The sequence below is a fragment of the Cynocephalus volans genome, chromosome 2, assembly GCF_027409185.1.
Source record: "Cynocephalus volans isolate mCynVol1 chromosome 2, mCynVol1.pri, whole genome shotgun sequence".
Lineage (NCBI taxonomy): Eukaryota > Metazoa > Chordata > Mammalia > Dermoptera > Cynocephalidae > Cynocephalus > Cynocephalus volans.
The window spans coordinates 178,084,270-178,109,237 of NC_084461.1; the positions used below are offsets into that span (position 1 = coordinate 178,084,270).

General features: G+C 54.6%; 1 protein-coding gene across 1 annotated transcript; it reads right to left on the reverse strand.

The window, feature by feature from the left end:
• Positions 1–4,798: 4,798 nt before the first annotated feature.
• MMP17 (matrix metallopeptidase 17) lies at positions 4,799–16,411 on the reverse strand. The gene is made up of 9 exons (XM_063087722.1): positions 16,357–16,411; positions 15,824–15,953; positions 14,555–14,838; positions 13,347–13,523; positions 11,968–12,067; positions 9,843–9,925; positions 9,593–9,745; positions 5,756–6,013; positions 4,799–5,127 (listed from the first exon to the last, which is right to left on the reverse strand). The coding sequence occupies exons 1-9, from the start codon at positions 16,394–16,396 to the stop codon at positions 4,799–4,801; spliced, it is 1,554 nt and encodes a 517-aa protein (XP_062943792.1). The 5' UTR covers positions 16,397–16,411.
• Positions 16,412–24,968: the final 8,557 nt, after the last annotated feature.

The following is a 24,968-nucleotide window of genomic DNA, read 5'->3' on the forward strand; positions in this document are numbered from 1 at the left end:
TAGTAAATGTTTGTGAAGGGCCGAGCCCGTGGCGCACTTGGGAGAGTGCGGTGTTGGGAGCGCGGCGACGCTCCCGCCGCGGGTTCGGATCCCATGTTGGAATGGCCGGTGCACTCACTGGCTGAGTGCTGGTCATGAAAAAGACAAAAAAAAAAAAAAAAAAAATGTTTGTGAAGTGAGTAAATGAATAACAGAAATGCCATGGGTGGACCCAAGTACCTGCCCCTTTTCTGGCCACCATGCTGGGAAGAAGCCTGGGCCATGCAAAAGCTTCAGCCCAGAGCTGGCATCAACAACCACACCTGAGAGAGAAGCCACCCGCCCCACCTTTATCTGACTGCAAGTGCAGGAAGACCACCAGGAGAATGCCCCAGCCTTGGGGGGAGGGGAAATAAGGGGGCATTTCTGTTGCTCTGAGCCACCAAGCTTCAGGGTGACTTGATCTGCAGTCGCAGTAGGAGGAACCAGGTGCTGTGAGCACGTCCCCGTGTACAGCAGGCAGTGGTGCGAGGGCCTTTTCTTTCCTTCCTCCAGACACAGCTGGGTCGTAACCACCCTTCATGGACTCACAGGGGACCACAGAGCCAGCAGAGGCCCAATTCACAGCTGGGAATAAAGAGGCCCAGAGAGAGCACACTTTGCCGCAGGCTCACAGCACCCTGAAGATTCCTGGGAGCTGGGTGGTTGCAGGTGGGCCTGGCTGCAGCTCCTGTCACGCGTGCAGATCCTGGCTTGGCTGAGTCATGGAGGATGCCTGCTCAGTGTCCTTGGGATTCCGGCGTGGGGTATGGTGCCGCCCCGTGTCCTCACTCACCTGGTGCAGGGGCAGTCAGGAGACTGTTTTAAGCATGACCCTTGGTGGGCCGGCCCGTGGCTCACTCGGTAGAGTGCGGTGCTGATAAGCATGACCCTTGGTGCTTGACCTTCAGGGTTCTGCTCCCAGCTCCATTACTTGATAAACCCCTGCTCCTCCCCTGGCCCTAATTTCCTCATCTGGAAAATGAAAGTGGCCACCTTCCCTGCCTTTAGGGTGTTGCAAGGATTCAAAGGAGTTTGTTTTGTAAAGCATAGAGCCGTACTGGAATTCTAGCTATCATTGTGATCATTCTGTGGGTGATCTGAGTTCCCTGGGGCCCCTGAGCCCCCATGGTCTGCTGCCCACAGGGCTTCTCAAGGAGCCCAGGGAGGGAGGGAGGGGGAGCCGGAATCTGGCTCTGGTCCCTTCCGCGGTGCATCGGCTGTGCTGACTGAATGCTTGTGTCACCCCCAATCCATATGCTGAAGCCCTGACCCCCCATGGGATGGCATGAGGGTGGGTATCCTGTGATGGAATGAAGGGACCAGAGCTCTCTCAGCCACGTGAGGACACAGCGGGAAGGTAGTGTCTGTGAGCCAGGAAGAGGCCCCTCCCCATGAACATGACCCTGCCAGCACCCCAATCTCAGACTCCCAGCCTTCAGAACTGTGGGAAATAAATGTCTGTTGTTTAAGCTTCCTGTCTATTTTGTTATAGCAGCCCAAGCTGAGGAAGACACTGTGCCTCAGTTTCCCCACATGTAAAATGGGAGCCAGAGTGGATGCATTCTGATCCCTGAGGTCTCTGGGTAGATGCATTTTCTGAGCTTGACACACACACACACGCGAGTATGCGAGTTTGCCCACAAGGCTGGGTCACGAGGAGGCCAACCAGCAACTGCACCCAGCCACGTGGCCCAGTGGGACCCTGGGCCTCCCAGTTGACCTTGCGGGGGGACCTTGGCCCTCATGGGTGTGGCATGAGTCCTCTGACCTCCTTTTTTTTAAAAAAGATGACTGGTAAGGGGATCTTAACCCTTGACTTGGTGTTGTCAGCGTCACGCTCTCCCAAGTGAGCTAACCGGCCATCCCTATATGGGATCCGAACCTATGGCTTTGGTGTTATCAGCACCACACTCTCCCGAGTGAGCCACGGGCTGGCCCCACCTCTGACCTCCTTCTGAGGGGTCTTTCACCACAGCAGCAGGCTGGTGGTGCCCAGGGTGGGGTGGGGTGCGGCTTCTCCAGGTCCAGGCAGCACATCCCGAGTGCACAGAGAGGTTTTGGAAATCTGGAATTCCGCACAAAATCCCCAGGTGTTTAAATGGTGACACACCTAACAATGCAGGACTGCAGGTGCAGTGTCATTGTGACACTGCTGCCCCTGCGGAACTTAATCGTGAGGAGGCGCCAGGCAGGCTGATGTGGAGGGACAGATTGCAGACCCACCGGCCTGCGACCTTCACAAGAGCAAGGTCGTGGGGGCCCAGGGGAGGCTGAGGAACTGTGCCAAGCTGAAGGGGCTTGGCTCCGCTCTGGATTGGGCCCTTCCTACCAAGGATGTTGTTGGGACACATGGAGAAATGAAAGGCATCTGAGAATTGAATGGTCTGAGGTGTCCATGTTATTTCCTGATGCCAACCTTGGGAGAACATCCTGGTTTGCAGGAAACACACAGAAAAGTGGCCCAGGGTCATCATTGTGTTCCCAAATGATCTAGGGAAAAAGGTTCTTGTACTCTACTTGCAACTTTTCTGTAAATATGTATGAAATAATGTAAATACATTATTTCAAAATTTAAGAATATATGTGTATATAAAAAGATGGTGTGTCAGGCAGAGCGTGTCCAGGGGCTTGCTGGAGCTCCAGGCCTGGCATGTGTCCCCTGATGAGGCTCAGCTGCTGCTGCTTCTCCATGCTCTTGTCCCTTGGACTCTCCCTGGCTGTTTCCCCAACTCCTTGGGGGCAGGATGGGTTCCTCCCTACAGGCTGCTGGGTGGCAAAGCAGGACAACACAGGGCAGAGCAGAGGGCATCCCCGATGGCAGGAGGGAGCCTCTTCCTTTCCCACCTGGGAGGGGAGGGTGGTTTTCCCAGAGACCCCCAGTCTGTCCTGTCTGGTCTGACAGGCAGAGACCCCTCCCAGTTCCAGGGAGCAGATGGTGGACAGATGGGCAGATAGATGTAGGAGGTAGCTGGACTAGGTGAAGTTAGCGCAGGGCCTGGCCCACAGCCTGCCTGGCTGTGGCAGCCACTCATCTTGGGTGGGCTCGCTGTCGCCACGTGGATACCAGGAAGTGTGAAGCACAGTGACCTCGTGAGTATAGGTGCTTTCTCTCCTGTGCAGTGGGGACCTTTCAGTCCCTCCCTTCCCACCTGCAGGGAGTGAACTCCTAGGGGCTGGGGGTTCTGCCTCAGGACCTTTGCATCCGCTCTGTCTTCTCCCCGTCTGCCTGCTCCCTCAGATCGCTGTACCACTGGCTCCCCTCCCCCTCCTAGACCTGTTCATGTGCCACACGTTCGCGGGTGGAGTTGTTGACACAGATGGCAGGCTTCACCTCCAGAGCTTTAGACTCAGCAGGTCCAAGGGCTCCAGGGCGGTGCCGAGAAGCTGGCTCTACAGCAGCCCTGTGAGGTAACTGCTTTGTTCACTGATGGCCACAGCAGGGAGCGCCGCTTTCTTGCTCATGGCCTGTTGCTCCCCACCCTGTGTCCTCCTCGTCCTAACCGGACCTCACTCCTGCTTCAGGGATTAGAAGCCCCCCCAGCCCCACGAAGATGTTGGCAAGTCTAAGCTGAGGTTCTCAGTCCAGGCGGCCCCACACCCAGGACATCTGTGTTGCTGCAGTGACTGGGGTGTTAGCAGACAGGGGCCCCAAAATGTCAGGTATCTCCCTAAGGAACACTCCCAATGTCAACAGCACCCCCAGAGAGAACAGGGGATATAGCTTCCTGTTCTCTGCCTCTCTGGGCAGGAGGGGCAGTGGCCGCCATCATGCACCTGGAGCCTGGGAAGAAGAGGAGCACGTGGACAAAGATGGGCCTCGAATCAGCCCAGCTGGGGACGCCTCCCTCTGCTCTTCTGGTGGGTGCAGCAGGGTCCTGACGCTTGGCCACCTCAGGCTGGGCAGTCTGTGCTGCCTGGCAGACAGTGTCTGAATGATTCACCCGAGAAGGGAGACATGTCCCCTTTGTACACCCTGCCCAGAGAACAGAATCAAGCTCGCAGCAGGAAGGTGTTAGGTCAATGATTGTGAATGCCCTGCCTATAGCAAGGAGGTTCATTTCCCCACTTAGGGCCTCAGCAATCCCATCTGTGAAATGGGCATAACCACCCTGGAGACATGAGGGTTTTCCGCTCTGTACAGGTGAGATGCTACACAGGAAGGTGTTGATGAACCAAGGGAGGAAGTGATCACCCGCAGGCCTTCCTGGAAGCCCCCCATCACCTGCAGGCCTGCTGGGTCCCTTGAGTCTCCAGAGTGTGTTACGGAGCAGAGTGGAAATGTTACAAAGCAAGGGGAGGTCATGTTTGTCTGAAATGTGTCACGGAGAGACGGGTGTGGTTCCCGCTCGGGGGTTCATCTGTCAGGGGTGCTGCGCTGAGCAAGGCAGCAGCAGGCCCATGGGGGACCTGGGACAGAAGCACCAGGGGTGGCAGTGTGCACCCGCAGGGAGAGTTGGTGGTGCCAGCTCCAGAGAGGTGCCTTCCTTCCAGCTCCTCTTTCCAAGCCAGTGTGCAGCTGACAGGAGAGCCCCCTATGCTCACCAGTGCAGTTCTGAGTGGTCCAGTCACTTGCCAGCTGGCGTGGCAGCTCCCGCCCCAAGCCCTGCCTGGACAGTCTTCCTGACCCGGCCCCTTCCCTCTGCTTTCAGGTAGGTGGCCCATCCCGTCAGCAAGACTGGGTCCACTTCCATGCACCCCTTGCTCCAGGTGTTGAGGGGCAGGACACCATCCTCGCCCCTCCTGACTCCTCTGTCCTTCCCCAGGCCAATGCCAGCCGTCATAGCGCCAGGGCCTGGGCTGCTGTGCACAGCAGCAGTAGTGGCAGCAGGGTGGCCAGCAGCGGGCACGGGGCCCCGAGGGGTGGGGAGGCACGGGCAGTGCAGGAGCAGACCTCATAGCCGTCCTCAGAGCGGCTCTGGTCATGTTGTCCCGGCTGGGCAAGGGCCCCATCTGGCCTGTCCACGCCTGCTGCCTCAGAGCCATCTGCCTGCCAGTCTCCGCAGACCAGCCAGTCCCGGGCTGTGGATTTCGGGTACCCGGGCGCCGCCTCCAGCTCACCGTCCACCACTTTCCAGTACTCTTGGCCACGGAAGAAGTAGGAGGCACCTGGGGAGGGGGGTTGTGAACTGAGCTCCGGGCTGGGCCTGCCTCTGGCTGGGGGACAGGAGGACCAAGGGCAGCAGGAGCTGCAGGGCCTGGAGAGCCCAGAGGAAACCTCAGATGGGTCAGTCTGGCCTGTAGGTGCCAACCCAGGCCTAGAGGGCTCAGGAAGAGCCTGTGGGAGGCAGGGCATGGCTCAGGTGACCTCTCAGGGTTTCTTTCCCATTCTGGACATTCACTGAGGGCTTACTCTGTGCCAGGCGGTCTGGGTGTTGGGGACGTGGCATTGAGAACAGAACAGAGGATGCCTCCTGCCTGGCACACTGACCCTGGGGTGAGGCGTGTCTGCTGTGTGTGAGAAGCAGCAGGAGGCCAGGTGGGTGGGGCTGAGAGTATGGGGTGAACAAGCCCAGAGCAGTGGGCCAGGTCATAGGGGAGGTGGGAGCTGCTGGAGGGTCTGCAGCACAGCACATGGGGCAGGCCCCTTGGAGCTCACTCTGACAGGGACTGCCGTCCTAAGCAAGTGGTGGGCTCAGGTTGGCTCATGGAAGCTTCCCAATTACCCCAGTGTGACCCATATTCTACAGGTAGGGAAACTGAGGTTGCAGAGCCTTGTCCCCGGCCTGGCACTCACCATCAGACCAGCGCATGGCATCATCCAGTCTGCTGGGGACGCCCCTCCACAGGGGGCTCTGGGCAGGGTAGCCGGGGTCCATACGCCGTGTGTGGTCATCATAGCGCCAGTACAGCTGGTCCTTAAAGAAATAAGTCCTGTCATTGTGGGCCCAGGAGAAGGCAGCATCGATGCCACCCGGCGGGAGGCTGAAGTCGGAGATGGGCCGCGGGTATCCTTCCTCTACGTTATTGTCCTTAAACACCCAGTATCTGTCTCCTGGGGGCGAGAGAAAGAGCCATAGGCCGGGGCTCAGCCCCTTCCCAAGGGGCAGAGGCTCCAGCCCATCCTCATCTGCCACCCCTCATCCCCCGTGACGGGAACGGTGGCTGCAACACAATCATCCATCACAATGCCAAGGAAGCCTCATGAATACATATTGAGCACCTACTATGTGCCTGCGTGGAGTCCTTCCATCTAATCATAGGCCGGTGGGCCCAAGTTCTGCTACGGCAGCCACTTCACAGACGGGGACAAGCCCCTGGCCCATGGGACGACACTCTACTCTTCTCTACCATATTACTTTCTGTATGAGGATGGACTGGGGCATCTTCATGGGCAACATAAGGCACTCGCTGAAAGGCCTAACTAAACATGTGACCTTTATACCATTGTAAGAATTTACACAGAAGCAAGACATTTAAGGACTCTTCGTTGGATAAAGGGCTTGAATAGACATTTTGCCAAAGATAAACAAATGGCCAACAGGCACATGGAAAGATGCTGAACATCATTAGAGAAATGCCACTCAAAGGCCAGCCTGTGGCTCACTTGGGAGAGCGTGGTGCTGACAACACCAAGTCAAGGGTTAAGATCCCCTTACTGGTCATCTTTAAAAAAAAAAAAAAGAAAGAAATGCAACTACCATGAGATCCCACTTCACACTCACAGGGTGGCTACTACCAAAAAGGAGAACGTAAGTGCTGGCGAGGAAGTGCAGAAACTGGAGGCCCTGTGCACTGCTGGTGGGAACGTGAAATGGTGCAGCCGCTGTGGAAGCAGCACCAAGGTTCCTCAAAAAATTAAAAATAGAATCACCATGTGATCCAGCAATCCCACTTCTGGGTATACATCTAAAAGAATTGAAAGATATTTGCACACCCATGTTCATATTGCATTATTCACAACAGCCAAAAGGTGGAAGCAGCCCAGGTGTCCATCACTGGAAGCATGGATCAATGAAATGTCGTCCATCCATACAATGGAACATTGTTCAGACTTAAAAAAGGAAGGAAGTTCTGACACGTGCTACAACATGGGTGGACCTCGAGAACATTGTGCTAAGTGACATAAGCCAGACACAAAAGGACAAATACTGCATGAGTCCACTTATATGGGGTCCCTAGAGCAGTCAAATTTATAGAGACAGAAAGTAGAAGGGAGGTTGCCAGGGGCTGGGGGTAAGGAGGATGGGGAGTTGATGTTTAATGGGGACAGAGTCTCAATTTGGGAAGACGAAAAAGTTCTGGAGATGACTGGTGGTGATGGGTGCACAACACTGAATGTACATCATACACTGAACTGTACACTTAAAAATGGTTTAAATGGTAAATTTTGTTATATATGTATTTTTCTACCACAGTTAAAAAAAAAAAAAACCCTTTGCCAGAGATTGGAAACAGCCGAAATGTCTGAGAGTAGAGGAGGGATTAAGGAGATGCCACAGTGGTTCGGCGGGAAGGACAGATGTGCCCGCTGCCTCCAGGCTGCAACAGGTGAGCTCCATCCAGGGACATGGGGTGGGTGGGAACAGAAAGTGGGTAAGATGCTCACCTGGTCTAAGGTCTCTCACCATAAGTTACCTATTCATTTACATGGGGGAAACAGGAGCTTTACAGTGGAAACCACAGCAAATACCACTAGACACGTGGCCTTGGAACGTTCCTGCCGAATATGCAGATCTGCCGGAAGGACGAGGGCTGGGCACCTCTAACATGTGTGGGGGAGGGAAGACACTGAAAGGCTGAGGGAAAGTTCCAGAGTAAAAGAGACAAATGAAGCTAAGGGGACCCCTACACAGGGGAGGGGCCCAGCAGAGTGGCCAGTTCTCGGTGTCCTGTCAACATTCAGCGGCCCGAGTCTGGTCACCATGCTGTGGTCATGGCCCTGCTCCAAGGAGGTTTAGGAGCAATGAGCCAGGAGAAGAAAGGCAGAGATGCACACACAGAAAAGAAAGCCTGGTGATCCGGAGGACGGGGAGTGGGCATGCATGCAGTATTTTTGCAATTTTTCCAGAAATTAGAATTTTTTTTTCAAAATAAAGGTTTAAGAAAATGAGGAGGCTCTTTGTGTAGTGACATGAAACAATCTCCATGATGCGGCAAGTGCAGAAGGCAAGGGCCAGAAGAGCATGTCCAGTAGGCGACTGTCTGTAGAGAAAAAGAAAAAAATTAGGAAGACCTCTGAGTACTGCTACTGTGCACACGCGCTCTCTGAAAGGTGACACTCCAGCAAGGAGAACACAGCAGAGAAATCACACCAACAGCGGGTACAAAACCTGCTACAATGTGTGCTGTTCTTTGTTTTTTCCATGTGGGGTCCCTGTGGGCAGCCTCCTGGGCACCCACTTTCCCTGAGGCCTGAGCGGTCACCCTGAGAACTTACAAGTGACAGGGGGCTGAGCCAATCGCCTGCAAGGGCTGGGCAGTGATGTGAATGCCCAGGGAAGTGGCTCACATAATAAACACGTAGACATTCTTTACCTCCTCAGAGAAATAGGGTCTTGCCCATGTGTGGGAGCAGCTGCTGCAGAGTCAACAGTGACCCCCCAAATTCACATCCAGGCTGCCGGTGGGCTCACTTGGTTAGAGCATGTGTTGTAACGCCAAGGCCAAGGGTTCAGATCCCCGGACCCGCCAGCAGCCAACAAACAAAGAACAAACAAATTTACATCCCCCCAGATCCTCAGAATGTGGCCTTACTTGGAAATAGGGTCTTTGCAGATGTAATTTGTTAAGATGCAGTCACGTGGGATTGGGGTGGCCTAAATCAATGACAGAGGATGGAGGCAGGGTGGGAGGGACCTGGGGCAGATCCTCGCTCTGAGCCTCCAGGGGGAGCCCACCCTGCCCACACCTTTGGGACTTTTGGCCTCCAGAGCTGTGGGAGGGTAAATTCCTGTTGTTTTTAGTTCCTGGCACATGGCCTTTGTTCTGGCAGCCCTGGGAGACTCACATGCACCTGCCCACAGATTCTGTCTCCTTCTCTTGCCCTAGATGGAGATTTGGATGCAGACAAATGCCTCATGCAAACACAATGACAAAGGCCCGAGGCTTTCCTCAGGGCTGGGGACATGGGGTGGAGAGGTGGCCAAGCTGCCTTGACCCCTGCATGTCCACCCTGTGCCTCCGTCCCCTGCCTCCTGCTGGTGCCTGGTGGCTCCAGCTAAGATACCCTCTTTGATGTTCATGACTGCTCCTGCCCCTAGACCTCTGTGGGCATTCCCCATGGTCTGCCACACTGTCCCCAGGTCTTTGCTCAAATGGCGTCTCCCTAAAGAGGCTTTTAGGGCCTCAGGACTCTCTCCCATCACCATTACTTCTCACCACGCTGAGCGGTGTCCGAAATAGACTTCCTTATGATGTGTGGGCGCCAGCAGGACAAGGGCAGGGATTTTCGTCTGCTTTGCTCAATGTGACCTGTGGTGCCTACCACAGGACGGGGCATACAGTAGGTGCTCAATATGTATCCATCGAGCGCACGAATGAACGAGCTGCTCTGTGCTCTGGCAGATGCAAAGTCTGCAGTCTGTGGCCTCCGTTGGTGTGATTGACAGAGTGCCAGGCGAGGCCCACCCACCTCTGAAGAAGACAATCTTGTGGTCGCTGGTGCGCTCGTACACGGCGTCCACACTGTCCAGGTGCAGCGGCAGGCCCCGCCAGAACCGGTGCATTTGTGCCGGCTGCAGGGACACCAGGTGCCGGTCCCGTGTCAGCCTCCAGAAATACTTGCCTGGGGAACAGAGGGGAGAGTGGGACTGCAGGTGGTGGATCTGGGCCTGGAGTGCGCCAGGCCTTCCATCCACAGCTGCTGGAGCCCTGGGGGTTACCTTTGAAGAAGAAGGCTTCCCCGCGGATCTGGGCCACTGCATCAAAGTGAGTGTTGCACCGGTGAGGCACGTCCTTCCTGGGCCTGCAGAGCAGAGAGCAGGTGGGCTGGGAGGCAAGGTTCCCACCCGAGCAACTATGGGCAGCTGGGCTTTGCAAACCACGGGGCAGGCAACCATGGAGGGAGCCCCACACAGCTGCCCGTGGGTTCTGTGATGCATAACAGTTGCATTGGAAGAGGAAGGCAAATTAAATGAGAGCTCCTTTCCTCCACCTCGCAGGATGGCAAAGGGCCAGCTTCTGAGCAGGCAGTGTTGGGAGCGTGTGGGCAATGGGCACTCAAGCACACTGCGGGCAGGAATGGAGAACGGCAAGACCCCCAAGAAGTTGATTGGGCATGGTCCACCAAAACACTGAATACACATGCTGCCCCCAGTTCCAGAACTCTGTCCCACAGACAGCGTATTCATGGCAACGTTATTTGCAATGGCAAAGGCTGGGGACAACTTAAATGTCTACCGTAAGGCACGTTCATGTCAGCGTGGGCACCAGCTCTCCATGAGAACCAGGCATGTCTGCATGCACAGACACAGGGGGTCTCTCGGGGGCATTAAATGTAAAAGCAGGGGCAGCCCGTGGCTCACTCGGGAGAGTGTGGTGCTGATAACACCAAGGCCCCGGGTTTGGATCCCATATACGGATGGCCGGTTCGCTCACTGGGTGAGCGTGGTGCTGACCACACCAAGTCAAGGGTTAAGATCCCCTTACCAGTCATCTTTAAAAAAAATTTAAAAAATGTAAAAGCAGAGGGCAGGGTGGCAGGTAATACGTGCACCACTGTGCTCAAACACACCCATCTGCGTGTTTGCATTCTCTGACACATGAGAATACCTTTGGAAGGGCACGTGCACACACACGTGTGCTCCCATGGAAGGGATTAAGTGGAGGGTCAGTAGGGAGAAAAACAAACTTTTCACGGCAGGTACCGTCAGTGCCTTTTTCTTTCTTTTTCTTTTTTTTAAAAGATGACCAGTAAGGGGATCTTAACCCTTGACTTGGTGTTGTCAGCACCACACTCTACCAAGTAAGCTAACCGGCCATCCCTATATGGGATCCGAACCCGTGGCCTTGGTGTCATCAGCACCACACTCTCCCAAGTGAACCATGGGCCATCCCTCGTCAGTGCCTTTGGAGTTCTGTACTGCTGGCGTGTGATGCCTGTTCTGTGAGTAAGTAAAATTAAGAACAAAAACAAAAACGTTGGAGCAGCATCTTTTGACCACAGTGGAAATTCACGATGTCTGACTAAGTGAGAAAAGTGTAAAACTACTCTACTATTGGAAAACCAAAACCAAAACCAAACAAAACTACAGGAACTGAACCACACGTGAGCACAGAAAGGTGGCAAGGCAGTTGAAGCGGTGGTGGGTGTGGGTGTGGGCGTCAGGGAAGAGAGTGGCCGGGGACAGCCTCTGCAAATTCTTGGATGCTCACTCCACTGAGAGGAGGGGTCTGCACCTGCCCCTTGAGCATGAGCAGGCTCTGAATGCTCTGACCAATAGGGCTAGGCTGAAGTGACAGTGTGACCTTGAGGTGGCTTGTGTTGGGTCTCTGGCAATCCAGCTCTTAGGACAGTCCTCATCAGAAGCCAGCAGCCTCGTGGACAGGCCAGAGGTGTCTGTGCAGCTGAATGTCCACTCCCGGAGCTAGCCCTGCCCAGGCACAGACATGATCCCCCCAAAGAATGTTCTGCTATCATGGAGCAGAGACCGGCCATCCCCAGGGCGCATAGAATCCAGGAGCTTAATGGAACAGTGGTTTGATGGTGCTGGTTGGGTGGCTTGTTATGCAGCAGCAGGTGACAGGGACAAAAGTCAAGAGGAAATCACATTTGAAATTCAGCATCTCTGCATGGGATCCCAGGAGGGGTGAGCAGTTGTCCCCTCCACTGTCTAGAGTAGTTTAAGAAAAGAAAGCAATGTCCTTTGGGGCTCAGCCAGCACACCAAGCTGTGCTATTCCCAGGATCAAGCCTGTGTTTGGGACAGGGCAGATATCACCTAGGATGGGGCAGCCGGATGAGGACAGACAGACCACAGTGTGTGGTGACCATGGGCCCATGGCTTACAGGGTGCTGGACCGATTGTTGGGAGGCCCCGGCAGGAGGGGGTGATCCTCAGGCTCTGAAGTGTCTGGTTGCGCTGTGGGGGACACAGACTCCCGCACACCTATGGGAGACATGGAGGATGGCACTGAACGCCCGGAAACCTGCCTCCCTTCCAAACCCCACGGTCCTTCTGGGAATCCCAGGACAGAGCTGAGGCCATTCAGCTGACAGGCTGATCCCGCCCCACAGAGCTGATGTCCAGGTGGGAGCCAGACCACCCAGCACGTCCGGAGAATACGCAGGATGCCTGGAGGTACACAGGATGCCCGGAGGCGTTAGGCACAGTGTTTAGTGCCTCGCAACGCCACCCCCACGTATCTGCTCAGAGGAACAGAAAGCAGGTGTTCCAACAAAAACATGCACCCCCAGGTTCACAGCACCCTGCACAACAGCCAAAGCTGGAAACAACCCAAGTGCTCACTGCTCATCATTGGATGAATGGACAAAGTCACTCAGCCACGAAGAGGAATGGAATCCTGACCCACGCTCTGACATGGACAAACCCTGAAAACATCACGCTCAGTGAGAAAGCCACACACGAAAGGCCACATTGTGTGTGATTCTATTTCTATGAAACATCCAGAACAGCAAACCCTTAGGGACAGAGGTGGATTAGGGTGGCTGGGGGCTGGGCAGAGGGATGGGGAGAGATGTTAATGGGGACAGGGTCTCTGGTGGTGGCAGTGGGGGTGAAAAGTTCTGGAACCAGACAGAAGTGGTGTTTGCACACCATGTGAATGTGCCAAATGCACAGAAGCACACACTTTAAAATGGCAAATGTTATAAGATAAATAAATAAAATAAAATAAAATGGTGACTGTTACGGGGTGTGGATTTTGCTGCAATAAAAACAACGCGCAGGTGTCAGAGGGGAGGGTCCGCGTGGGTGGGGGCAGGAGCGCCAGGACCAGGGTGGAGGAGGTGTGGATGTATGCCGCCTCCCCTGGGATCCAAGTCTTGGCTCTGTGGCTATGACTGGGTTATCAGGGCAACCTACATACCTCTCAGAGCCTCAGTTTCCTCATCGGTAAAGTGGGGACAGCAGTTCCTACCTCACAGGGCTGTTAACATTAGGGGACGCAATGCATGTGAAGTGTTCTGCGCAGGCTGGGGCACCATCAGCACCAACTGTCATAACTCCCAGAGCATCTGGGGTAGATATGGAATTGCGGGTGCCTCTGAGGATCCCAGGGATGAGCCTCGACCTCACTCACTCCATCCACATCCAGAGAGCTCTGGGTGTGTGCCAGGCGCTGTTCTGTGCTGAGGACAAGCAGTGAGAAGAGCAGACAATGCTCCGGCCTCGGGTTCCTGCCCCCTCTTGCAGGTGACGCACTCACCGTACAGCTGCCAGATGCGCACCCTGTCCTCGTAGGGGAGCCCATAGCGCAGCGGGTCGCCCACTGGGCCCTGGTAATATGGCCTCATGATGGAGTGCGTGTCAGCCACATGGCTCAGCCCGACAGCGTGGCCAAACTCGTGCACGGCCACTGCGAACAGGTCCATCCCGTGGGCATCTGAGGACATGGGAGACACATGAGCAGAGGAAGGAGGGGAGCATCTTCGCGGGGTAGGGACTGGCGGTGCCCCCTGAGCAGTGGGGCTGGGATGCACACAGCTGGAAGCCCATGGGGGGATCCTGTGTCCCGGTCAGGTGGACTCTGCAGGGTCCCTCAGGACTCACTAGATTCCTACAGAGGTCTATGGGGTCTTTGGGAGCTTTTCGGGCCCTGGGGGTCTCTGTGTCACTTACAGTGGGGGCTGACCAACTTCTCTGTACAAGGCCATGCATAAATACTGTAGGCTTTGAGGCCACCTGGGCCCCCATGTGATATAGCATCCTACAGTGTCAACTGGACCCCGAGGCCCTGATGCCCGTGTCCCGTAGGATGGGCCTGGGCTCCCATCATCACGGAGAGCCCACAAGTCCTCTGGGCTGTGACCCCTGCCTCCGAAGGCTACCCAAGGGCCACGGTCCTGGGTCAGTTCACAGTCTCTTTAGAGCCGGTGTGTGGACTAATTCCACGATACCCCATCTCCCTTCCCACATCCATGGCCTGTGCCTGGTGACTGTTTCCTCCATCAAGAGGAGGAGTCAATTCCCAACCCTTCAACCTGGGGCCCTGTCTTCCTTGGAGGACAGGACTTAGCAGGGTGATTCTCAGCCTGGGCTGCAGAGGCCCTGCAGACTTCCTCTGTTCCCTCTCTTGGACTCTGAGCTGCGATGAGGACAAGCCTGGCTCAGCCAGCGGGAGCCCCTGCTCGCGGGTGGGAGGGAGCCCAGCCGAGGCTGGCCAAGCTGACTGCAGATGCACAGGCAAGATCAGCCTCAATGGGAACTGGCCAGCTGTGCCCAGGCTGGATTCATGTGCCAAACAGTTGTGCACTGTTTGAAGCCAGAGGGGTTGGGATTGTCATGCAGAGTCATGACTTTCTTGACCTTATGGGGTGGGTGTGGTTCCTTCTCACATCCTGGGGTCAGCAGGGTCCACAGGGGCTGCCCAGGCCTATGGGGCCCCACAGACTCAGTGTCCACCCCTGGACATACCTGAGGAGCGAAAGGTCCAAGCCTCGTCGTCATCAAAGTGGGTGTCCCCTGCGGTGTGGTGGTCGCCAGGGAAGAAGGCGTGGGCCACAGTGCCACCGGGGCCGTCGAAGGGGTAGCGGTCGTTGTGGTCTGCCTTGGAGAAGTCGATCTGGATGTCGGCGGCGCTGCCCGCCACCTCATGGAAGTTCAGCGGCGTGATGTCGCTCCAGACCTTGAGGGCGTAGTACATGAGTGCCCGCACTGTGTCGCGGCCCAGGGGCGAGTCTCGGGGAAAAGTCCGGACCCTACAGGGCAGGGGTCAGAGCGAGAGCCCAGGTTACAGAGGACAGGCCAAGTGCCCCCCCCAACCCTCAAGCTGAGTGTCTTCCCTGGAACATTCCTCCCCGGGGTTGGTCACTACCCCTCCCAGGGTGCACCCCACCAGCTTCTGCCTTTTTCCCCTCCCATGTCTGATGCCCCCACGAAGATCTCAGGAGTTCTCCTGGATGCACACGGAGATGGAAGGAGATGAGAGTACAGGTGGTCTGAGACCCCCAGACACATCAGCCCCAGGCCCCTTGGCAGGCTGAATCCTGCCCACCTGCACTACCTGCTCCCAGCAGAAGGGCCTCTCTGGTCACCAGTTCACACACTGGCCAGGGCCCCTCTGAGCCAGTTCTGACCCCAGGGAACAGCAGGAGGGAACCAGCCCAGGTGTGGCTGGCCGAATAGTGTCCCACCAAATTTATGTCCTTCTGGAACCTTAGAATGTGACCTGATTTAGAAGTAGGGTCTTTGCAGGTGCAAGTAAGGTAAGGATGGAGATGAGGATGGACCCTAAATCCAATGAGCATCTGTATAGGAGCCAAGAGGGAGCATAAGACACGGAGAGGAGAGGCTGTGGGAAGACAGAGGTGGGAACAGAGAGACACAGCTGAGGGCTGCTGCCACACAGAGCTGGAGAGGGGCCTGCATGGGCTCGCCCTTGGAGCCTCCACAGGGAACCCACCCTGCCCACACCTTGATTTTGGACTTCCGTCCTCTAGAATGCAGAGAATAAATTCCTGTGGTCCTCTTTTGTTTGTTAGTATGATTTTTGGCGGCTGGCTGATGTGGGGATCTGAACCCATGACCTTTGTGTTACAAGGCTGTGCTCTAACCAATAGACCTAGTTGGCCAGCCTTCCAGTGGTTTTAAGGCTCTGCTTTGTGGGCATTTGCTTTGCAGCCACAGGACAACGAGGCACAGGCAATGCCAGGCCCAGGCGGGCACTCCTCAGCCTCCACCCACCTCCACGACAGGTTCCTCTTATTCCACTTGGTCGGAGCCAGAGCCTGGCGCCTCCTTCGAGCCTGGACCATTGTGGGGAGGTCCGGGAGGGAGCAGCGTGGGGTCTTCATCAGTGCCAGGGTGGCCTCATCTGCAGGGGCATGGGGGTGGAGGTCAGACCTGGGCCGGTTCTCACCCACCCCGACTTGGGATTCCGAGCATCTCCCTAAGTCAGAATCTCCAACTCTGGCCACTGGCACCAAACTCAGGTCCTGCCCACCCCCCTCCCCAAGCAAAGTCTGCTGGGGGGTAAGGCCCAGGCCTCAAGCTATGCCAAGCCCCACTTCTGAAGTGGTTATGTTCATGGACCAGGACAGAGGTGACATTTATACTTATGGCATGGCCCTGACCAATCAATCAGAACAGTCAGTGACAGGCCCCAGCCAATCAGAATGGTCAGCGGCAGGGCCCCGACCAATCAGAAGGGGTATGGTTGAGTTGGTGCAGCCTGGACAGGGACCACAGTGTCTCTTGCTGTCCTGTGCAGAACTGACCCAGGATGCCAGTGGCCTCCAGGCCGCCAAACTGCTGCATGGCTGCGATGGCCTTGGACAGCTCCTCTTGGGTCTGCAGCTGCCCTGTCGCAGGGTCTGCCGGGGGCAGGTAGCCGAACCTGCTTAGCCACTCCTGGGGGCAGAGAGCAGAGTGAGGGGTGGCAGTAGAGGGCTCAGCCCCACCCAAAGGAGCCTGCCCCAGGCCCACTGCTGCTGCAGGAGACAGGTTTCTCCCAACCTGACCAACACCACCCCAGCCCCAGCCCTGCATTAGTTCACAAGGGACCTCTTGCATCTTCCTTAAGTCACTTTACAGGAAGCTACTGGAGAAATATCTAATAAACTTGATGCCCCTTAGACGGGGTGAGCTCGTGCAGTGCACAACCTGTACAACTGCTCATGGTAGCCCTGCCCCATCTCACTCCTCCTGAGGCAGCAAAATCCCCAGGGGGCACTCTTGAGAAGGTGAAATTTAAAAGGTTATTAATCATAGCCAATGCTAAATGCAGGCCCTAAGCTGACCTGTAGGGGGCAGTCTATGACTGAGGTCTGAAACCCTAGCTGAGGGGAAATGGGCTCAAACTCCTCCAGTTTTAGGAATCAAGCCATGAGCTAAACGTCCATGAAGGAACGGCATCGTAAGGCAGTTAAAAGCCCAGGCTCAAGCCAGGCCACCCAGGTTCAAATCCTACTTGACTACTTCCTTGCTGTGAGACTGGGGCAGGTTAGTCAATCCCTCTGGGCTGTTCCTTCAGCTGTTGAGCCAATAAGATTCCTTACTTTGCAGGGTGGTTGTAAGGATTTATCAGTCAAAACGAGGGAAAAGCTCACACCAGCACCTGACACAGGTGCTCTATAAGGTGTATGTGGCATTGTCAGGACTGCTCTGCTGAAAAGGGCCACAGTGGGGATGGGTGGGAGAGCCCCCCCCCCATGCAAAACAGGAAGCAGGAGTGGAGGGCAACCTTTTACCAGGGACACAAATCAAGCCCCCTCTCCAAGCCCCAGTCGCCTCTGCCACCCCTACAGGGGCCCTAGGACAGGGAGGCCCCAATGCTATCATTGGGGGAGGTCTGGGACAGGGAGGCCCTGATGCCATCATTGGGGGGTGTAGTGGATTGAATTATGTCCCCCCAAAACTCCCGGAAGCTTGAATTGTGTCCCGCAAGTTTTATGTACTAGAAACTTGGTCCCACTGTGACTGTTAGAAGGGTGGGAAATCCTATTATGGTAATTGTAAGGTGTAGCCTTGAAGAGATGGTTAGATTGTAGAACCATGCAGCAATGAATGGATTAATAATGGTGGTCAGGCGCATGGTTTGGAGGGCTTTAAAAGGTGAGCATGAAGAGTCTGTCTGTCTCTCTGCTCTCTGTGCTTCCACCATCTTGCAATGTGAGACCCCTGGGTCACTGTTGCCACCACCAGATGGACTTTGGCCTTCCCAGCCTCAGAAACTGTAAGAAATAAATTTTGTTTTCTTTATAAAATACCCAGTTCTTGGGCTGGCCCTGTGGCTCACTTGGGTGAGTGTGGCGCCGGTAGCTCTGAGGCCACGGGTTCGGATCCTATATAGGGATGGCCAGTGCACTCACTGGCTGAGCATGGTGCAGACGACACCAAGCCGAGGGTTGCGATCCCCTTACTGGTCCAAAAAAAAATAGCCAGTTCCATGTATTTTGTTATAAGCAACAGAAACAGACTAAGACAGTGGTCTCTGAACAGGGAGGCCCTGATACCATCCATGGGGGCTGCTCCACTCCCAGCTACAGTTTCTTCAACTGCCAAGCAGCACTCACGCCCACCACAGACTGCTGTGACAATCCACGAAAACCATTCTGCCCTGTGGACAGAGCACCAGGGGTGGGCTCCCTGTTGGCTAGCTGGGGGACCCACAGGTGGGTGTAAGGACAGTTCCAGGGCCTCTGAGGCCCACCCCTATCCTGGATCTGGCTTCAGGAAAGGCACAACTGGGGGTGACAAGCAGGGGCCCAGCTTGCAGCCCTATTTTTTTTTTTTTTTTTTTTGATGGGCATTTAAAGAATTCTCTTGATTAACCTATGTCACCTGCTGGGCCCCCAAAGCTTCTGAGCTTGCAGCCCCCACTTGAGCTTTTCTATGGGCTGGTGGTGTCCTATAGACCCTCCCCACCCACATAGGGCTCCACCATCCTGGAATTCCCAGGGGCCTCAATCAGTACACGCTCCACTGACCAGGAGGGGCAGCCTCAATGATCTGCATATAATTTACATAAACCTGCAGAGACCCAGTTAGACCATCCTTTCCAGGTAACACTGTATCCTTCTTGGGGTCCTCCCTCTATTACTTTGCCCATTCTGCAAACCTACTGACCCAGACCTTCCCCTCTCAGCCCTGATGGGAGATCCCCAAGAGTGCATGTGCAGAACTGGGGTGTCTTGGAGACCCCCTAGGGTCTGGGGCCCCCTCTAAGGTTATAGGGCAGGACAGGAACACTCCAAGTGCACACTAACGATTTGAGGGGGAAGTTTCTCCCAAGGGGGCCTTGGGAGTGACAACCTAAGCTCACACAAGATGGGATGGTGACTGTGCCCTGGGCATTGGCCCAGACAGGCCACCTCCCCACTTTGAGCTCTGCCCTCTGTGGTGTTAGGATCTTTACAAGCCCTGGATGTTCTTTCCAGAGAACACCCCCACCTCCATGTTGTTCACATCACTTCAAACACATTAAAATGCACGCACATCAGTCACCAAGATTTACTAAGCACATCCCACAGCTGTTCTGGGCATTGGAGAAACCCAAGACAGCATTCTGCATTAAATATGTGCATTTCTGGCTACATACGTTTTTCTTTAAAAAGTTTTACAAACATTTTGGGCTGACCCCATGGCTCACTCAGGAAGAGTGTGGCGCTGGTAGTGCTGAAGCCTCAGGTTTAGATCCTATATAGGGATGGCCGGTGCACTCACTGGCTGAGCGTAGTGCAGACCACACCGTGCCGAGGGTTGCGATCCCCTTACTGGTCAAAAAAAAAGTTTTACAAACATTTTAAAGTTTTGAATCTGCAGTTTTCTTATCAAATGTCCAAACACACACACATACACACACACACACACACACACACACACACACTTTTGTAGTTCTTTTTTTTTTTTTAAAGATGACTGGTAAGGGGATCTTAACCCTTGGCTTGGTGTTGTCAGCACCATGCTCAGCCAGTGAGCAAACTGGTCATTCCTATATAGGATCTGAACCCATGGCCTTGGTGTTATCAGCACCGCACTCTCCCAAGTGATCCATGGGCCGGCCCTCACTTTTGTAGTTCTTTGTTAAGATCACAGGCTCAAGCTACATGGTCACGGTCTCTCACAGTTACATGCCCCCTCCTGCAGGAAGCCCTCCAGAGTTTCCTCAGACCATATACAAGGGGACTTCAAGAAGTTTGTGGAAAAAACAGAAAAGATACAAACAAAAAGTATAAACTTTATTTTCCAACATAAGCTTCATCAAGTTGAAGACACTTTTGTAAGTGATGATGAAGACACCAGCCATTTAGTCCATCCCTAAAGAACTGAGGGTCCTTAAATTTAACCATGTTCATGTAGTCTTTTTTGCATTATTAGCTGGAGGAAAATGGATGCCCTTTAAATATTTTTCAAGATTAGCATACCAGCCAGCCACCACGCCCCTATAAAAAAAGATTTTTAAAGATTGGGATGGGAACCAAAAAGAAGTCAGAAGAAGCTGTAAGGTGGATGCCTAATTAAGTCCCATGGAAACTCTCCCCAAATTGTCCCTGTTTGATGAGAAGGATGAGCAGGAGCATCGTTATGGTGGTGAAGGACTCTGCTGGAAACTTGCCTGGACATTTTTCTGCTAAAGCTCTGGCTAATTTTTTCAAAACAGTCATAATAACTAGATGTTATCATTCTTTGGCCCTCCAGAAAGTCAACAAGCGAAATGTGTTGAGCATCCCCAAAAACTGTTGCCATGACCTTTGTTTGCTCTTGACTGGTTCACTTCTGCTTGACCGGACCCCTTCCACCTCTCGTTAGCCATGGCTTTCATTGTGCTTTGTCTTCAGGATGGGAAAGCCATGCTTCATCTCCTGTTACAATTCTTTGAAGAAATGCTTCAGGATCTCGATCCCACTTGTTTAAAATTTCCATGGAGATCCCTGCTCTTGTCTGCAGCTGATCTGGGCACAACAGTTTTGGCACCCACCGAGTGAAAAGTTTGCTTAATTTTAATTTTTCAGTCAGAATTGTGTAAGCTGAACCTATTGAGATGTCTACGGTGTTGGCTATTGCTTCTGTTGATAAGCATTGGTTCTCTTCAATTAGAGCACGGACAAGATTAATTTTTTCCTCGCAAATTGCTGTGGATGGTCTACCGCTGCGGGCTTCATCTCCAACATCTTCTCGTCCCTTCTTAAAACGAGTTACCCATTTGTAAACTGCTGATTTCTTTGGGGCACTGTCCCCATAAACTTTTTGTAAAGCTTCCATGATTTCACCATTCTTCCACCCAAGCTTCACCATAAATTTGATGTTTGTTCTTGCTTCAATTTTAGCAGACTTCATGTTGCTCTGATAGGGGCTCTTTTCAAGCCGATGTCTTATCCTTCTTAGAGCCTCAAACTAGATCCTGTTTAGACATATTATAACAAGTTAGTATGAGTTTATTTTGGTGCAAAAAAATTTGCAATCCGTTCATAGTTTTCTCATAATATGCATTTCCCATGAATTTTTTGAAGACCTCTCGTAGGATGCCAGATGAGGATGGCACCTCCTCCCTTACCAGGGAAGGGTCCATACAGGCTTTCCTCCACCCAGGCCAACTGCTTCATGGGTTGGCCAACTGGGGGATGAGACAGCCTGGGAGGTGATCCTCTAGGTGAACAGCTAGGTGGCAGTGCTGAGCAGGTAAACACCCGTTCTGGGCGGGGAACATTTCAGGGCTTTCCCCGTCTCTAGATGAGCCTGGGGGCCCAGCAGGCAGCACTACAGGTGGTTTTAAAATGCTTTCCAAGGTTAAAGGCAGGTGGTATTTCTAGCTGCAGGTCTGAGTGTCTCCTGTTTCAACTTGCAGGACAAGGGCCAGAGCTGAGCTGCAGGTGCTGCCCTGGGACAGGCAACCCCCCTTCCTTCCCAGTCCCCAGCACTGGGCCCAAAGGTCACGGCCTCTGTCACCTGCTTGGCCCCTGGGAATGCTGGAGGTTGCAGCCTCCTCACTGCAACTGGGGACTGCGCCATCAATCTCAGACCCCTCCCCATGATTCCAAGGCCCCTGCAGGCCAAGGCTCCCCTGGGAGAGGCCTTCTGTGGTAGGCTTCTGTGCCAATTCATGGACACAGCTGGACTGAGAGACCCTAAGCTGTCTGACACCAGGACAAGTCCCTGGCAGGTTTAGGGGTGCTGGCAGCCGCAGGCTCTCAAGTGGACATATGAGCAGAGGTGGTCCCCTGCCTCTGCAGGGCCTTCTGAATCCGTGGGGCATCCCCCAGCCCAGACCTGCATCCTTCTGTTCTACCCACTTCAGGAGAGGCAGAAGTGTCCAGAAGCCCCTGACCCTCCTGGGAAGGAGTGGTGTGTGTCCCAGTCCCTGGGAGAGAGGCAAATTCCCAATACATGGGGGTCTATATTGTTCTGTTCTGGCCTGGTAGTTAATGCATTCTGAAATGTCCAACAAGGCTGGGAGTGTGAGCCTAGGGGGACATGGGTTAAGAAGCTGAGAAAAATGGTCCTCAGAGGTTGTGGTCCCTGCAGGGGGCAAAAGCTGCAAAAAACCCGCTGTCTAGCAAAGGCAACCCCCTCCCCAGCACCCCCACCCTAACCCGCTCCAACCCGCGGGGGCTGATGCTGGAGCCCCTCCCCCCACCACAGCTGTGCCTGCACAGACCCCCACCCATCCCCCAATACCTACGGAGCCTGCGATCGCACACGGCCGGGGGCATCCGGTCTGGCTGCCCGCTTCCCGCCCGCCCGCGCCCACCTCTGCCTCGTCCTCCCTGCTGTCGCCACGGTGACGGCAATCTCCAGGGCAACGGAGGCTGCGGCAGGCGGGCGCTGTGCAGCGGCGGGGTGAACCTTCCAGAAAGCCACAGGGGAGAGATGGGGCTTCCAGGAGGAGGGAGGGGGCGGGAGGGGAGCCCCGACTCCACAACAGTCACCTCAAGGCCAGCGGTCATCCGGGGATGCTGCTCCCCCGCCCCTGCATGAGCTGGGCCATGCTGCAGATGGGAGCACTGAGGCCCACAGAGAGCCTGCTGCCAGCACAAGCCTGGAGGGGAGCCCGCAGCCCCCCTGTCATCCAGATGCACCCAGATACGCATCCATCCTGCAGCCCACCCAGCCTTGCTTCTGGGTTTCATTTTTCCATGGAAACAGTTTATCACTGTTTGACACAATGTGTATCTTTTTACAGCTTTAACGAGGCATAATATACATAGCATAAAATTCCACTTGGTGATTTTTAGTAAATTTATAGATGGTGCAACCACCACCCCCTGGAGCTGTATGGTACTGATTTATTTTAACTGTCCACTCCTGCCCAGAGCGCCCACGCACCTCCGGCCCACAGACCCTGGCGGGGCACCTCCACAGCTGAGCTGAGGCCCTGCCCTCACACCCACCTCTCACTTGCTAGAGGAGCCTCATGGGAGGGGAGAGCTGGTGCCACTAGTTCCATTTTATAGAGGAAAATGAGGTTCAGAGAGGTTGAGTAACCTGCCCACAGTCACACAGCACAGAGTCTAGCTCCAGTGTCTGTGTCTGACCAACTCAGCCATGTGGCCCCTGAAAAGCTCGAAGGGAAAGGCACCGGGCTGAGACCTCGGGTAGGGTGGGGTCCCCTGTACCGGTCTTCCTCGGAGGCTGACTCTGGGGCTGGCTGGCTGTTGCGGTGACCCCCACACCCCAGAATCTTCCCCATGGATATTCCCAGATCTTCCTCTGACAGTCCGTCTGTCTGTCCGTCCACATAACACCTCCCTGTCTAACACTCGCTGTGGCAGGCGCTGGGGGGACAGTGAAGACCCAGGCCCACCCTGTGCTGCTGTCTACCTGAAGTGGACAGTGTTGTGGGGAAGACGAATGAAAGACCAGTGAACACACTAATAAGTGAGACTTAGGTGGTCATTACGTCATGCACAATAATGATTACTGTAAGTGATTCCAACAGCTAACAATTGCTGAGCACCTTCCATTCATTAATCTACTTAATGTTCAAACATCCCTCAGGCATGCACTGTGAGGTCAGGGGTTTTAGATTCTGAAATGCATTTGGCACTTGGTAGGTGCTCAATAAATAACTGCTGAATAAACCTTATGAAATGAACACTGTCACTATCTCCATTTTACAGACAAGGAAACTGAGGCATAGAGAGATTGGGACACTTAGCCACAGACACAGCCAGTGAGTGGCACAGCTGGGACTGGAACCCAGGCTGTCTGGCTTCAGGGCCTATGCCTGTAACTAACATGTAGTAGGGGCGGTAAGAGCCTGGATGGAGGGGCTGATTAAATGGGTGCTCAGGGAAGATATCCTGGGGGGAGACATTTGGCCTGAACAGGTGACCAGCCCTGGGAAGAGTGCTCACGGCAGTAGAACAGTATGTGCAAAGGCTGTGAGGCAGGACCCAGCCTGGAAAGTGCAGCAGAGAGGAGCTGGTGGGACTGGAGTACAGGAAGGAGGGATGGGAGAAGTAGGTGGGCCAGGTCGTGTGGGGCCCTTAGGGCCAGGTAAGGAGTGGGACTTGATTCTAAGTGGGAGGGTAACAGGCTCTGTCCAGACCACCCCATCCCATCCTTGCTGTGAGCTGGAGAGTGCCAGGAGGGACCTGGATCCCAGAGGTGGGTACCCAGCAGACTCACAGCTAACACGTGACAGATGCACCACCCTTCATGTGTCAGCATCAGCCCTTCACTGAGCTGGGGCTAGCATCTCACCAGAAGCTCAGATCCACTGTTAACAAAGTAAAAAATCACACGCGTGCAAAGTGCCCTTGGAAATCCCTCAGGAAGGTTCTGTTGGAGAATATCCTGCTGAGCCCCCCAAACTCTCTCCAGCTTGCTCCCCCTACCCACCCCAGAACCGTCAGAAGCACCACCTGATGGGTGTACAGCAGCCTGTTCTGGTGCCCACTTTACAGATGAGGAGACTGAGGCCCAGCGCTGTTGGGTCACAGAGCTAGTGAGTGGAAGCCTAGATCCAGAGCTCCTGCCTGTGTTAAGGGGCCACATCAGAGGGACACGTTTCCTGAGCTGCTGGATTGGCCACCAGCACCAAGGAGCAAGGAACATGCAGACACTCTGCTCTGCTCCCCCTCATCTGGCTCAGGGTGAAACCACGGGTTCACTGAACCATTCCTGGCTCTCTTGGTTTTGGCGGAGGGCATACGGCTGAAGTTCTGAGTGCAGCTTCAGGTGCAGGGTGTCAGAGCAGTGACGCAGAGATCAAGGGCACACTGGGGCCACAGACTTGCTGGGGTGCTGGTGCTGAGGGATACAGAGGCCAGCCTGCCACCTCCCCCAGTGGTCTAGGGTACTGGCTCCCACCCACCACTCCCCAACCCCTCGTAGCCTCCTGGGCTTCTGAGACCCCTGCTTGCCCCCAGGTACCCTCACACAATCT

What these genes read in the sequence shown, in the direction of transcription:
- MMP17 (XM_063087722.1), bottom strand. Translation starts at nt 16,396, where the DNA reads ATGCAGCAGTTTGGCGGCCTGGAGGCCACTGGCATCCTGG. An exon ending in AAGAGGAACCTGTCGTGGAG is followed by an intron (nt 14,839 to 15,823) that starts GTGGGTGGAGGC and finishes CCTGCCCTGTAG; the next exon opens with GGTCCGGACTTTTCCCCGAG. An exon ending in TGCCATGCGCTGGTCTGATG is followed by an intron (nt 5,128 to 5,755) that starts GTGAGTGCCAGG and finishes CCCCCTCCCCAG; the next exon opens with GTGCCTCCTACTTCTTCCGT.